The sequence below is a fragment of the Lonchura striata genome, chromosome 1 (genome assembly GCF_046129695.1).
Source record: "Lonchura striata isolate bLonStr1 chromosome 1, bLonStr1.mat, whole genome shotgun sequence".
Lineage (NCBI taxonomy): Eukaryota > Metazoa > Chordata > Aves > Passeriformes > Estrildidae > Lonchura > Lonchura striata.
Window position 1 is genome coordinate 73,729,132 of NC_134603.1, and position 16,274 is coordinate 73,745,405.

Sequence of the window (16,274 nt, forward strand, 5' to 3'; positions counted from 1 at the left end):
GAACATGGCTCAGGGCACCCATGTACTAAGAAAAAAGCAAACCCAGCATCTCTTGCAATTCAGCAGATGGAGGGGACAAAGGAAGGGAAAAACTTGAGTCACACATCCTTCAGAAGTGTTCAAATTAACCTTGCCTTTTTAGTGCACACTTAGAATTTGTACAGTGTGCTAGAAGAGCAACTAACTGGAAATGGAAAGTACACAACCCGTCCAGACTGAGGTTCCTTCCAAGGGAAGGACATGAAGCTGTGCCAGGGGAGGTTTAGGTTGGGCATTCGTAAATGATTTTTCTCCCAGAGGCTGTTTGGGCACTGGAACAGGCTCCCCAGGGAGGTGTTCATAACCCACAGCCTGCTGGAGTTGAAGAAGTGTTTGGACAATGTTCTCAGGCACATGTGGAGTTCTCGGGGGGTGATCCTGTGCAGGATCATAGGATGATCCTTGCAACACACTTCCAACTCAGGATATTCTATGAACCACATTTCTCTTGAACTTACCTTCCTTTTAATACTTACCAAAGGTTCGCAGTTTAATTCCTGAAGCAGTACATCTGCATTTCAAGTGTGCTATCGATTTACCATTTGCCATAAGCATTTGAGACGCGTAACTCGAATTCATCAATCTGTGCAACTGCTATGATTCCTGCTCTGACACCCTCTCCTCAACCTTATCTGGACACGAACTTATACTTCCTGAACATGAAAAGCAGGATGGTGGTGAGGCACATCATAACCTCCCTATCATGAGCTGTTTGCTTATTTGCTATTAATTGAACCGGTCCACATCATAAAATCTTTTGACGTGTCCCCGTGGTAACAGAAGTAAAAAATATCGACAATACAGACAGCAATGTAACGGAAACCTTTTAAAGGCACCTTTTTAAAGAAATCTACGCATCCCTTTTTCTCTGTGTTTTCCAGAGGTAAGCCAGGCTCCTTCCGACCGCGGGCAGGGGGTCTCTCCCCGAGGACGGCTCCTCGGAGGCCCCGGGAGCCCAGGGAGGGCAGGCAGCAGCATGGGACACGCGCCGCTTCCCACGCTCCCGCCGCTCGCCCGTGGCCCCGGGCCAGACGGAATGCATTTGCTTAGGTTCCTTTTGGTTAATTTTTTTTTTTTTTTTTTTTTTTGGACTTCCACTCCGACCTTCGCGTACCGGCGAGCTGGCAGTAGGGCGAAGGTTAGCCGGAAGCACCTAAAAAAAAACCCCAACCAAACAAAAAGAGACCCCAAACCCGAAGGACAAACGCAGAAACCCGAGCGGGCCGCGGCGCCGCCGGGCAGCCCCGGGCGCTGCGGCCCAGCCGCGGGGCGCGGGCCCGGCGGGAGCGTGACGGACTGCGCCGCCCGGCCCCGCCCCATCCCGACCGGTGCCGGACGCAGCCGGAGACTCCCGAGCTCCCCCCGCTCCCTGCTCCACCGCCCTTGTTCCTCGGGCGGGGACTCGCTTCCTTTCCCGACTCCCCCTTCCCACCCTCTTCCTCCACCCAGTCAAAATGGAGGACGGCGGTTGCTGCGGTCTCTGGCTTCGCGGTGGCTAGGGCAGGTGCTGCTCCTCTGGATCACTACTCGCTCCTTTAAAAAAAAAAAAAAAAAAAAAAGAAAAGAAAAGAGAAAAGGGAAAAAAAAAAAAAGGTTGGAAACGTTCCTTTTTTTTTTTTTTTTCTCCGCCCACTGGCTGCTCTGTGCGCGGACCGCTGGCCCTTCCCATGCCGTCGTCGTCGTCGTCGCTCTCCTCCTCCTTCTTCTCCTCCTCCTCCTCCTCCTCCTCCCGCGATTGTCTGCGCTCCGGCTGCCGCCCGGACTCCCTGCATGCACACGCCGCCTCCTAGGTGGCTGCGGGGGGTGGGCGCTCCCGGAGCTGCCATTCCGCACATACCTTCATATGTCCCTGCGCTCGCTGCGGCCGCCCGCCGCCGCCCCGCATTGCTCGCCCGATCCGGCTGCCGCCCTGACGGCCGCTCCCGCCCGGAGGTGAAGCCGGGATCTGCGGAGGGGGCGGCGGGGTCGGTGGCGGGTCTCGCCCGGTAAAACCACCGCCGCCGGCACACGCAGCAGCAGCAGCAGCCATGAGCAGTGCCGCTACCGCCACCTCCGCCGCCAGCACGGCCGGCAGCGGCGCGGGGGAAGGGGCCGAGGAGGCGGCCAAGGACTCAGCGGACATCGCGGCGTTCTTCCGATCCGGTGAGTGCGGTCCTGTCCTGGGGGAACAGGGAAGTAGGGCCAGCGGCTGGAAGTAGAGGCGAAAGGTGGCCCTGGGGAGGCGACGTCTTTCCCCCGGAGCCGGGAAAGGAGGACAGGGCAGCCGGCTTTGTCAGGTGGCCTCGGGGAAGGCTCGTCTGCTTCTCGCCGCCGGGGCCGCCTCGGCACTGCCCGTCTGTTCCTTGGGGAGGACGCAGGGAAGAGAGCCGAGCACCCCCCGTCCCGTGCCGAGGACAGTGGGGCTTAGGTACAGCAACTTGCGGGCGGGATGCCACCCTCGCCGGCGGAACCGGGGCGTGAAAACGGAGGCGGCGGCGGTGCGGCCCGGCCGGGAGGGTGCGGGGCTGCTGCCGCCCCGGGGCGGTGTCGCCGGTGACAGGTGCGATTCTGCCTCCCGTGCCGGCCCGGTAGCGGGCGCGTCACCGGGGCCGGGCGGCACCACCCAGCGCCAGGGACCCGAGTCCCCCGAAAATGTCCCGCTGGGGGTTGCGGGGCGGGAGGCGGGTAGAGGAGCTGCTCCGATCCGGGAAGTCCATGGTGTCGGAGGGGCGGAAAGGGTGCGCGGGGCCGCAGGGCTGCGGGGAGCCGGTTGTGCCAGCCGGACCCCCCGGGGAGGCCGGCGAGCAAGCAAGGATGACACCGCTATAAAAGGCAGCGCTCCTCCGGTGGTGTGCTGCTGGGTGGCGGCGCAGGGCAGGGATGGGAGAAGCGGCACGGAAAGTGGATGTTCTAAGGAGAACCAAAAGAGGCAGACAAAAAGCGAAGCTCGTGTTAAGGGGTGTCGCTCCCTCGGCTGAGGCGGGGAGGCAGCGGCTCTCGGGCGCTGTCGGGCTGGGAAGCCGGGCTCGGCGCGGAGGATCGGGAGGGGAAGGGTGGGAGCCTGTTGACAGGCTGCCGGGATGAAAAAAAATGGAGGCTGCCTTTTCCCTCGGTGTTTACTCTCGGCACGCAACCGGGCGGGAAGGACGGCTGCGCCCGCCGCCGAGACCCTGTCCCCCGGGGCATAGCGGCGGGGAAGGTAGCACTGCCCGGGCCGCACGGACCGCCGGTCGGCGGGGACGGAGCCCTGCCGGCAGCCTGGGCGGCGGCGGCTACGGAGCCTCCCCCCGTGCCTGCTGCTCCCCCCGAGCGGCGGCGGCTCCTCCCCTCCGTCCGCTCCTCCGGCGGCTCCGCGCCCCCAGGGCAGCCCCCGGCCATCGCTCCGGGCGGAGCAGCCGGGCTGGGCTGGGCATTTGCTCTTTTTGGGTGCCTAAAAAGGAGCGGCGAGCAAGGGAAATGCGGACTCACCGCGGGAAAGATGAGGGGGTTGGCCGATTTCGTGTATAAAAAATAATTATGGCAGTAGTAATAATAGTAGGAAAATCTGTGTTCACTGGGTTTTTAAGGAAAGTCCGCGAGGGAAGTGGGGAGCGGCGTAATCAGTGCTACTTGCGTTCGGTGTGTTTGATTTCATGAGGGTGAAGGAGGAAGTGTGATTTCTAGCAGGCATCCTTGAAGCAGGGCTGGAAGCTGCATTTATGTGGATAGAGGGTCCAACAGGGGGCTGTGTCCCCTCTGGAGGGCTTGATGCTCCCGAGGCAACCTGTTTAACACGACAAGCCATGGAGTGTGAAACTCCTTGTCAGGATGCTGGCCTTGGTGGGTTTTATAATGGAAAAAGGACTGAGCTTTATCGTTCCCAGGAAGAAATCCCGATGAAAGCAAAATGACAAATTAAAACAGTAGGCTTACACACAGTAGTCTGCCTAGTGTAGTTACAAATGGGTGCTTGTGTAGTAATCTTGCAGTTTTGGAAGACCCTGCCAGCTGTATTAATAATCAACTTCCGCATTTATGTGTGGGTTGAGGGATGCTACAGCTAGTAAGCTCACAAGTGGTGCAGTGATCACTTCTGATGCTGATAACTTCTGATAACAGAGAAGTTGCATTGAGCTCAGTCTTGAAACATCTGAAAATCTTAAAGTAGAAGGACATGCTTATCAAAAAACTCTTAGATCATATTTGACAACTGGCATTCTCATTTCCATATTTATGTGTGAAGGTTATCTTGTCCAGCCTGGGCTCTAACATACACTGGAAAATGTTCTGGCATCTCCTATGTGTGTTTGGCATTGAGAAGAGCTCTTTGAATTCTGCCTCTGTGCATGATCCACTCTTCTATAAGGAGAGGGTCTATTAAGAGATCTCTGGTGCTTCCCTTTGTTTGAACAACAGGCACTTTTTTTTTTTTTTTCCAGTGGAACACAAAGGGCGCAGAGATCAATGAGCAAGGAAAAAACTTTAGCGCATTTAGGAGCAGACAAAATATTTTTCTCTTTACAGAATTTACAATGACAAATGTTTCTTTTTTCCTGTCACTTGCAGAGAATATTAGCAAAGCTCTAGCTGTTATTTAAAAGAGAAAATGAGTAAAAATATTGCAGTGTTTTCCAGGAGGGAAAAGAAAAAAAAAAAAACAACAACAAAAAGCCTGCCTAAACAATCAGTTCTAATCTTGGGTTGGTTAAATTGGTCAGTAGAGCTGCCAAGTGGGGTTATTGGCTTTCCTTCTGTCCTTTTGTAAGACTAAGCTTGAAGTAGAATTAAAGTAGCCTGAAGAATGGAGTTTCATTATTTGGAAGATTTTGGTAGGATATTGAACAGCAGCTAGGTTCACATCACTTGACATGTGCACATTTCCAGTTTTCACTTTGGTTATGTAAATGTAAACTCACTCTTGAGTTGTTGGGGAAATAAATTTCCAGTTGAAATGTGAGGAAAGCAGCTGAACTGGAAGTGAGGTGGTGGTAGTAGAAACACATAGACTGTGTGTCTTGAATGTGAATGAGGAACCCCTTTCTTGGAATTGGAAGAAATTGAGGCAGCTTACTTTCTGTTACATATTTGGTATCTAAAGCTCATTGTTTGAGGTTGAAAAGAAAAGAATACCAGTAGCGCAGAGTCTAAAATGTAGAGTGGTGTTAGTAAATGTTTTAAGTATACAAGATCTATTTTTTATGAAAAGTTATTAAGATAAACCTTTTCAAAATGTGTTCTAAGTTTCAACCTAAAATTCTGTGTATCTGAAAGGTGTGAAAACAGCTGACGAGCAAAGTTGAATTTGAGGGAGTGCCATCAAGTTATAGCTTACAGGGCAGTAACATACAGAGGTGTGGTTTGGTTGTTGTTGGTTTCATCTTCATCTTTGCAGCTGTGAGTACTTAATACTTTGGTAAGAGGACTCAACTGACATCTTCAGGATGCAAGAATGAGGGCTGTCTGTTAAGTTTAAATCATATTATTATAAGAGTGTTTTCCAAACAAAAGTATTTTTGCTAGTTGAAGTTTGTGAATTTAGTTTTTTAGGCATAAAGAACAAAAGTTTTTTTCATCCGAGTAAAAGACAAATGTTGATGTTGGTCAAACTTCTAGTAATTAAAGTTAGCCTTTTGGTATGATGGAGATATCTGTGAATACAAAAGTTTGCAGAGAAAAAGGCTTGTAAGCACTTCAGTCAACCCTTGGCTAGACAGTGTAGGGAGGGTCTTTATAAATTACTCTGCTAAGTCTTCATGAAAAAAACCAACCAACTGATAATTCTTCTTTTGTGACACGAAAATGTATGTAGTTACTTCCTGTAAGATACATTTTTTATGAGCGGCCCCTACAAACTGCAGTAACTTCATTCGTATATGGACAAACAATACAGCTTTCAAAGCCGTTGAGGAGATTAGCATTGTCACCACCTGTTTACGTGAACACTTGCCACATGCCTGGAAGGAACACAATTTGCATACTGAGCAATGGGGAGGGACCGGTTGGAGAAACAAAAGTGTTTGAAAAACAAAGGAAAAACAAGGGGCACCAAAAGTCTTGTCATTAAGGTGAACAACTGTCCAGGCTTTTCCAGGTCAAATCTGAACATAATTGTTAATTCACTCCTTGAGATGGGAAAACAAAAAAAGGGGAGGCTTTTCCATCTAAAACCTAATCTACACAGGTGACAGCAGTCCTTTCTCAGGAGGAGTAAGTCTGAGATGATGGTGGGTCTGGAGGAAGTGGTTGTTCCAAGTAGAGAGTTCAGTGTTACACTTCTCTCAAGGTGAAGATAGAGAACAGGCTGGTAGCCAGAATAGCTTTAAATATCATTTGGTTCTAATGTTGTACACTTAGTGTATCCTGCTTGTGCATGTGTTTCTTAATGTAAGCTTAATGATAAGAGAATTTAAAACTTTGGTTTGAGATATTTGTGTTTAGGTACCAAAATGAACATAGGAGTATTTTAGGAATGCTGAGATGTGTTGTGGTTGTGGTCATTTGGAAGCTTCTGCAAGTACTAGTAACTTGAGATTTTGATCAGTCTGGGTTTGACTAAGTCTGCCTATAACAATCTACGCTGATAGTCGCTTGCTAGTTGAGACCTTAGAAGAAGTACTAATAAGTGTCATGAAAATATTGATTTTCTTCTTTTCTTTTAAATAATGATCTTGTTTGCTTAGTTTTCATTAAATTAACTTAATACTGTAAAGATAAAAGCTAGCATTTAGGAATGTGTTATTTCAAGTTTAAAAGGAGGACTTATGTTTTATTTCTTCCTGATTATATTGCTTTATATACTGTTGCCTTGCTTGCTTTATATTAGTATCCTGTGTGATGGTGGCTGGGATAATTGACTGCATGTAGTAGACAGCATTAAAAATGCTATCATAGTAAGGTAAGGAGAGGGGGTTGGGAAAGATTACGTGGTAAAGAAAAGTCAAGCATATTAAAAGGCAGCAGGTTTTTTTCAAGAATACTACTCATAAAAACACACTATCATTTAGATCATGGGCAAACTAACTTGCAAGGTAGGCATCAATTGTGGAAAAAGAAGCCAAATTTCCATCTGAAAACAATGAAGCAGAACACACCATCTATAAAGTTATGATGGATGACTCTTCTTAGGAAGGCACTATGTCCTGGTGATGTGTAGTAGCAACTTACAGAGAAGGTGGTCAGAATTGTGATTGTTGCTTACTTGGCATGCCAGTTGGAGCAGCTAGAGAGTTGTTTTGAGTGTCTAACAGAAATAATCTAATAGCCAAGCCAAAAGTGAAGTTTTGCCAGGCAGCACTGGTGGTAGCTCACATGACAGCTCCCTGCTGTCCTCTGCATATACTGGTTCTTGGCCCTGTGGCTGTCAGGAGCTGAGATATGTTTTAAGAATTGGTGGGCATGCAGAAGATGTAAAGCATGAAATAAGTTGTCCATTCTTTCATGTGACTTAGAGTGATGACAGCATTTGTGTTAAATAAATAAACACAACAAAAATTCATAGTGTTGTGTAAACTTTTCAAGAATCTGTTACTCTGTGCTTTGAGTTGCATTAGTAAATTAGAAGGTTGCAGCAGTATTGGTGTCATTAGTGCCAGTTGACCTGGGCTGAAGAAGTGGGCTCTTTAGTGCAGGTTTGATCCAATTCCAGAAATAGCCATTTTAATGATGGTTGAAGCAAGGTGGTGTGTATGTGTGTGTAAATGATATTTTGAAAAATACCATAGAAAAACACCACAACTTGATAGTTTCTGGTGAGCATATATAGAGCAAAAATAACTGCAGAAACAATGAAGTTACAATGGAGAAGTTAGGCTGAAAAATAGCATTGTTGAATTGACATTCCCTGGAACAATGAAGATGAGGATAGGGAGCTTCAGTGTGAAATGCAGCAGCTGTTGTGCAGTTTGGCTTAGTGTGAAACAGCCAAGCTTCTCTGTGGATAGACAAGGATAGATCAAGTTAGAGGGTAGGTTGTGTTTGAAACAGTTGGAGGCAGAAGTTAGGAATATTTCTAAGAAGGGACAGAGGGCAATTACTGGTAACATAGCTGCCATTTGAGAAACTAAATGCACATTTGGAGTGGAAGGTAAATGGGAGTTAGAGAAAAGCCAGGTCCATTCTTGGAAGGAGCGCATTCGAGCTGGCATGTGCTCAGAAAGGAGCTGACAGAAGCAGGAAGAGACTCGGTACAGCCGAGGCTTTCATCGGTTGTGGAGCTCAGTCACTATGTAGATGGATAGTAAATGTTTCTTATAGAAGTGATGTGTCTCCAGTTGAATGTGTCCCACAACAACCTAATAAAAACAGGTGTGAATTTTAACCTAAAATATCACATGACTTCCAAGAGTTTTTGCTTGTAAAATCACTGTCTAGTAAATAAAATCTAAATAAAGACTGGAAAGACTTTCCTTACCCAAATACACAGAGAAAAATATTAATGTTTCTCTACTCCTTTTCATTTGAAAATAAAAACTTAAATAATTCTAGTGTCAAAAAAAATGTAGACTGGTAGGTCAGTTTAATGTGGTGAAATTGCATAGTGATTTTTGGTCTGCATCATGAGATAAAATCATGGAAATAGCTGTTAATGGTCAGCAAAAGTGTTAAAATAATAAAGACACATTGAAATTTTGGACATGCAGTGGTGGTTGAAGGAAAGTCGGTGATAAGTTTGAAGAGAACAGAGGAAACAATTTTTTCTGCTTGATATTGGTAAGAATCAAACTTAATCTTAGAACAAAAAAAAGCTATGAGGTAAAAAAACCCCGTGAAGGTCACAGCAGGCTATTTTAATTTAATGACTAAGATGGTTGTGTCTATTTGTTATTCTTATGAAGAATTTGCCTGATTTGGAGAAGGATCTTTGTTTAACTTAACATTTTTCTTGGTGCGGTAAAATCAAAAAGTAGACTACTGGTGAAGTAATACTGATGATCTGCAAAGCTGAGTCATATTCCTTCAGGAAGGATACTGCTGTTTTGAGAAAACAGATCACTTACCCAGTAGTGAGGAGGAGGAATTGAAATGACAGGGAACAACTCAAGTGCTTTTAGCAGTAGACACTACAGTACATTAAAGCATCTGATTTTCAGCCTCTAGAGTAGGTTGTTTTATGGGTACACAAAGAGGAGGGTCATAAATGAGTTGTGTCCACAAAGTTTCACAAAACAGTCTGAGTGACAAGACTCTGCTTTAAAGATACAAAGCTCATTCCAGTGGTTTCTCTGCCAAGTAGCTGCTCTAAGTCATCTGAAATAGCCTAATAGCACATTTGTTTAAAAAATAGGGTTGTTTTTCAAGGCTGTTGAGTGGAATCTTCTGAAATAATTTAGTCAAATTTGTTTAATCTCCTGTGTTAATCTCCTTGCATAAGTGGCAGTAGCACTGTTTAATATACACAACTGCAAATATGTAATAGGTTTTCCTACTGAGCAGTGCTGAGCTATGTCTTTTCCTGGTACTTCTGAATATGATGTTTTGTAATCTGGACCTTACCAAAGAACTGAAGTAGGTATTAGTGTTTTATAATGATGGTGTGAAGAGAAAGCAATCTTTACAGGGAGATGAGATTTTTTTTTGTTTGTTTGTTTGTTTCTCAGGGCCCAAGATGTTGAGGAAGAAAGATGGCAAGTACAGGGAGAAAAGTGTGGACTTCCAGCATTAAAACTCTGTCAGGGGTTTGCTTTATGTTTTATACTATAGGTGTAGTATAGTATGCTTGGATAATTCCTGCAAATCTGTGCAAGAGTCAGGATGATGTTATTGGCATGTGTAATAGTCTGACATGAATCTGAGATTCAGGAAGGTTTGTTTTACTAGTGTGCATGAGGATACATGTGTGCATGTCAAACTAAATATTCCATGTGGCTTCAAAAACTTGAGTTTGCATGACAAATCTCTTTGTTAAAAAGTTGGAGAAAGTATTCTGGGCAGCAGGCACTGAACAGGGCTATTGTGAGTAATCCCAATGTGTTCTAGTCATCTGTGAAAATACTCAAAGCTTAATTACTCATGTTTTCTTGTAGTCTTAGTGCGTGTATGAGCAGTAATAGTTATTCCTGAGGTGTCTGCAGACTGTGTAAACAACCAGTAGTGATTTTTGTGGTTAGATTTGTATGTGACTGTTTAGCAATTAGAGTCTGAGGATCCAGGGTTATAGTGAAGTGAGATTTCCTAAGTGCTAAAAATTAACAGGGAAATATACCAGGGCTCACAGGGACCTATCAAGTAAATACCTACTTACTTTTGTCTAGTCTGTACCTAACTTATTGCGTAAAAGAGTAGTTTGGAATGCAAAACTTTTAGGCTTTATACAGAATTTCTGCATTTTTTTGGGTAATTTTGTGGAAACCTTCAGCCTTATGACATACTTATCAAGGCATTTGGTCAAAGGCTATTCACGAAAGTTTGTGATGGTCACAGAGTTGGTTAATAATTTTGAGGCAACTAAACAATGAAAAATGTTATTGGTGAAATTTAATGTAAGTAGAAATGTTTGAAGTCTTGGGGATTGCTTGTTTTAAGAGCCGAAACAGATGTAAAATGTTGGGAAGAAATCAGGTGACATTTCTTAAAGTGTGTCCTAGGTAATAAAGGGAGGATACATCAGGGACATCCCAAAAAGTGAATTAGACTAAATGGAGTGTTTAAATAACAATATTACTTGGCTAACCTCCTGTGCTACACAGTAGACTTCACCATATCCATTATGTAGTCTTGGCTGTACAGTGTTGGTGGATATAATTTTCTACTGGCCTTAAGGTAGTAGGTTCTTCAATTTCCAAGTGTTTATTATGCCACTGACTTTTGGGTATGTTGGGTTAAGCATCATTAAGTGCAAAGATGATAGTTTTTGGAGATCATAAAAATACTCCACCTTCTTCTAAAAACTTTAGGCCAAGGTTGAAGTGTCTTTGCCCTTTGTAGTTCTCCTATTCCTTGAATTCCAGATATATGCAGCTGAAAGCACAGAAAAAAAATGTAGAAAGCAAATCAAGGTGAATTGAAATATAAATTGCCTGGATTGTCCTGTTCTGCGCAAAAGTTGATGGCACATAGTACGTTGAACATCAGACTTAAGAAAATGCCAAACCCCATCCTTAGAGTCCTCTTTCTGTCTTTTACTATAGAATAATAAAATAGGTTCTGGTTTCCCTGCTAAAGAAACTGAATAGCCATTGTTGTTATTTATTTTTTTTTAACAAGGTGTTACTCTCAAAGCTTTTTTCCCTGTCTTTATTTATTTGCTTTATTAATGTTAATCAGTGACTTAATTTTGATTGATACTGTGCATAGGAAAGAATGGAAATGGAACAGCTACAGCAGTAGCTTATGGTCTTTACACATCACATTTCCTGTGCCTTAAGTCCTTGTTTTCTGCACTTAAAAGATAGTTGCTAGGCTTGCATTTGCAGTAGTTTGCAAAGTTCAAAGAAGAAATCAATGCTGTGCATTGCTTAACTCACAGGGTATTATGTGAGCTGGGCTTCTGTAAGGACAACAGAGGCAAGCCAAACTAAAATTTATTAGGACAATTGCACCTTTTCAGATGGAAAAATGATAATGACTTATCTAATGATAAGTTGTTGGTTGGCTGTCATGGTTTAGGAATGGTGTTCCCTCACTCCACTTGCTCACTCCCACTCTGTATTCCTTGTGGCAGGATGAAGAGAAGAATTGGAGGCACAAAAGGTAAAGATTGTGTCAAGATAAAAGCGATTTACTGGAAACACTAATGAGATAAGAAAACATACAGTAATTATACAAATGACAGAGTGTACAAGAAAAGAAATGTTATTGCTTATCCCTTGTGGAACATTGTCCTTGTGGAATTCTCTGACTGCTCCCTCTGCCATGCTGCCCTGACATGGGAGTGAGCCCTTCCCCTTGTTCCCAGAAAATGACATGAAGTGGTACTCTGGGTCCTAATCATGTCCCCTCCAGGCCAGAACCAGCACACTGGCTTGTTAATGCTTTATATTAAATGAATAAATAAATAAAAACTAAGATACCAGTTTCTCCACAGGTAGTGAAAGGCTGTCTTCGGAAGAAAAACAAGGAATTGTACTTGACTGAATTTCTTGCCTTGGCAGCTGAACAGAAAGTTAAAAAATTGAACTTCATTTCTGTCCCTGTTTGGGAAAATTCTACTGTTTGTCTGTTGAATTACTAAGGCAGGAGAGTCAAGTCAAGCCTGCTAATGGAAGGTGATAAAGTACAGTTTGTATCATTGTGATCCTTGTAGAGTTTAGCCATGACATGCTTTAACCCGTCAGTGTGGAAGGAGCAATATCTTTTCTAGTACAGTGTGGGGTTGGAGTCAAATTTGCCTATGCTTAACTCAGAACAAGGGTGTAATTCTGCCAACAATAACCACTCAAAGTGTGTGTTAGCTTTTTTTTTTAAAGCTTGGAATCAGATGCATCCTACCCTAGCCAAAGGGAAACATTTTAGAAGCTCTGACGCATTTACACAGATGAAGGAAGGAAATGTCCAAAAGAGTCAAAAGCTAAAAATAGATCAGTTTACTGAGTTGAACTCTGGGTGGGAATTTATGAACTAAATATAAATTAAATTTGAACCTTTGTGACTTACATAACTGAGTGTTATAAACCCTTTCGGATATTGCTGCTTTTTCTTGCATTCAATTTTATAGTAGACAGCTTCAGAGGAAAACTTGTGCCAGACTTTGTGGGATTACTTTGCAGTGCTTTGAATAGACAGCACTGAGAAGTCTGATTCTCTCTTGACGATTATTGGTACAGCGTAGTTTAACTCCCTGGAAAAGTGGATTGTGGGTTGTGTTGGGGTTTTCTTGTTTGTTTTGAAGAACTTCTGAGTGGAAATAGTATCTCCTGACTCTACCGAACAGAAGTTTTAAACCAGTAGCAATTAGAACCATTGTCTCTGAGGGGGTGTAATTTTTTTCCCAACTTCTTCAAGAAGCAGTAAATTTGCCTGTCTTATTTGTAAATAGAAAGGAATGATAACCTGAACATTTAAGAATGGATGTTTGGCTTTCTAAAACGGTTCACTCTCTGCCTTGACACAAATCAAAGTTAGAAGCTATCAGCTTTCCCTTGAGGTAAAGAAAAGTAAGCTTGTTTGAGTGTGTAAAATTTGGGAAAAAATATAGGAAAAACTGTTAGTATGTGAGAGTGTTGTAGATTACTGTTCATAGATGACTGTGGTAGTGCCATGAAAATGAAGATAAGCAAATTTTCCTTCTTCCTTGAGTAACAGTGTACATTTTTTTGAGACCTGATAGCAACCAACACAATACTGCTAACTAAAAAAATGGCCTTTTCCAGTGTGTTGAAGCAGGGACAGTGCAGTTGAATCCCTGTGGTTTAGCATTTGCACTAGCAACTGCTAGTGAAAAGTGATTCTTTCATAATATTACACCTAATTGTAAAGCTTTGCATTGGGAGAGATGAAATACATATATTAATTCATTGACTTTGTCAGAAAAACAAATGTTACCATTTACAAATAAAATAAATATAATAGAATATTAGTAGTAAAAATGGTAGCATTGATAAGATTAACTTCAAGCAGTAACTCTCCACCCATCACTCCCACAAGAACTGAGGGTTAGTTTTTTTTACTCAATACCTTTCCTTTTTTACTATATCATTTGCTGTAGAATGTTTGCTTGACAGATGTATAAATAGTTGTGCTGTTATTTGCTTTATGTTTTTTTTTTTTGGTTTTCCAGTGGAGCCTGGAAATGTTTGTTTTTTTGCAAGGTTGTTTTGGAAAAAATTTGGAGTCTTTGATTACTAAAAATAGTATTTCTTCCAAGCAGCAGTTTATCTGTTAAAGCAATGAGCAGTTTGTAGCAAAACAACATGACTACATGCTGTCATGGTTATATACCAACATGGCAATTTAAACTTTGTATTTATGGAAGATCTTGTTATATAGCAAAGTATGAGAACTACTCTGTTTAAAATATCATATTTTTCTAGAATGTGCTTTTGGAATGGATTTGTCCGTGTTGCTGTCTCCACTGTGTTAACCCAGTGTTAGAAAGTTAAAGCTGTAAAACCCTTTTGCAAGAGCTTGGGTGGCTGTGCAACCTGTGGTATTTCTGCTTGTAGGCAAGTTCATGAGCAGGATGTGACTTGCAGTTCATGTCCACTGAGGCAACATGAGTGGCTTCAAAGAGCAAGGAGGTGCTGCTCTCCATAATGCTGTTGTATGTCCTCTAGGCAGTGAAAAGAAGTGGCAGAGCCTTGTATTTGAGTGTGGTAAGCAAGGATGGATGTACCTTGATACTTAGGTGGAACACTTGAAGTGCAGTCTGTAAATTGTCTTGGCTCAAGCAAGACAATAAAGCCAGAGCTTGATTACCTCTATGCATATACTGAAGCTTTGTTACGTGTTGACAGAGCAGCAAATGAGAGCAGGGATTTTTTGTGGTCTTAAGCAGTCAAAATAGTATCTTAAGCTTAATTTATTTCTTTGTGTTTTTACCATTTGGGGTAGGAATGTCACTCCCACTTGTCTCCTTTGTTAATACTTTGAGCTCTGGCTCCTGTTCTGACTTGAGAGGTGGTATACAAAATCTTCAGATTTGAGATCTGCTAGTTTAATCAGACTTGTTTAACTACAGGAAAGATGAATGTTAGAGGAGGAATAGGCATCTTTTTCCAGACTGGCTTCTCACTGTCTTAATTGTTGTCTCTGCTTCTGTGATCCCTTCTTTTGTTCCTTTTCTTCAATAAATAAGACAGAGGTCCAGCAGACAATAAGCTCAATCATGAGGCATCAGTGTTCATCTCTGCAGGAGGTCCATTATGTGTGCATGAATAAGTAGGGGGTCCTCTGGAAAAACCCTGTGGAGTTTGAGAAATACAGCACATGTGCTTCGCTGAAAATAAGGGTTGCACAGGGGGCCTTAATGCTGCATTACCTAGTTTTTGAATTCTCTTTGTGGCAATTTCAATCACACCGGGTCCTATCTCATTGTTGAGATGAGTCATTGTTTAGAGTTTATGTAAAGTTTTCATTAAATGCCTTAGTGGATGATAGTAGATGGCATTGGTTTTATCTGGAGGCAGTGGTTACTATGTTACATCAGAGGTATTTTGGGAGTAGAAATGCATTAATTCACTGTGTAATATTAAAAAAGGCAGATGTTTAAGCTGCTTTGTTAGAAATATTGAGGACAAATTAGATACTTTACTCCTTCTTTTTTTAACATTTCTCTTTTTTTTATATAGACCCAAATACACTCTTCCAGTGTTCAGTTTCTTAGGGATTGATTTTTGTTAGTTGAGCATCATGTTAGTTCTGCCGTGGTAATAAGAGTTAAATGAAGCAAGGTGTAAAAATTATCAAATACCAAGGAGGAAACAGGAACCAAATGATGTATTTTCCTTTCACACGCAATAGATAATTAACAGTGAAAAGGCAAAATGTGTTCTCAGGTGAGGAAAGCTTACCACAGTGTAATAGGTTAGGATTTACATGCAGAATGCCAATGGCAGGATATATGGCACTGAGGGACTAAATTGGAAGTTCATAGTGATAAGTGACCTAAATTATTGCACTCTTTATTTTGTCAGTTATGTGGACTAAAATTGCTGCTTTAATAAGAAGCTTTCTGAACTGTTGTGTAGCCTCTAAGAAAGGACCTAAAAAGAGATAAAGGGTTGCCTCTTCACATGGTATGAGAGAATTGTAATGTTGCTGTGTACAAGCTGCATTCCTCCTGCTTTGTGGAAAAGAAATTGACTGAATATATAAAATAACTGTTTCCATGTCAAGTAAAATATCGTAATGGAATGAAATTCCTTAATTGAAAGGTGACTGGCAGAGACTAATTATCAGAAACAAAATAACTCTGTATCTCCCTAGTGGAGTTGAAAGTCAAAGGTGACAAACATCTGAAAATGTTGGAGTTCTATTTGAAATGTCAATATTTTATTAGTTTCCAAGTCCTGTGTTAGGGGTTGATTGAACAGCACACAGCATTATTACCAGTCACATTTAAACCAAGAATGAATTAAATATATTTAAGTGGTGCATTTCTTATCCAGGCATCCATTTTTTTTACCGAAATTTGAGAATAAAGCCAGGACTTAAGTAAATATCTGTTCATGTCGCACTGTTTATGTTGCCTTGTTGATACTGGGGTAAAGGGAGGGGAAAGCGAGTAAAACAATTTCTTGTTCTGGAGATCAGTCAAGCAGTCTCTAACCAGTGAGGTGGGACATCAGTGTGTGCTGAGCTTGTTGAAGTACAGTTTTGGAGAATAAGCTCTGCTGCCCTTG

General features: G+C 42.7%; 1 protein-coding gene across 3 annotated transcripts in view; it reads left to right on the forward strand.

Annotated features, from left to right (window-relative positions):
- The first annotated feature begins 1,658 nt into the window (after positions 1–1,658).
- Positions 1,659–16,274, forward strand: part of TRIO (trio Rho guanine nucleotide exchange factor) — a 247,541-nt gene continuing 232,925 nt past the window's right edge. For all 3 annotated transcript variants that reach the window (XM_021528950.2, XM_021528952.2, XM_021528953.2), the window contains exon 1: positions 1,659–2,181. In XM_021528950.2, the coding sequence (XP_021384625.2) occupies positions 2,067–2,181 (115 nt within the window). In that variant the 5' untranslated portion in view covers positions 1,659–2,066. The remainder of the gene's footprint in view (positions 2,182–16,274) is intronic.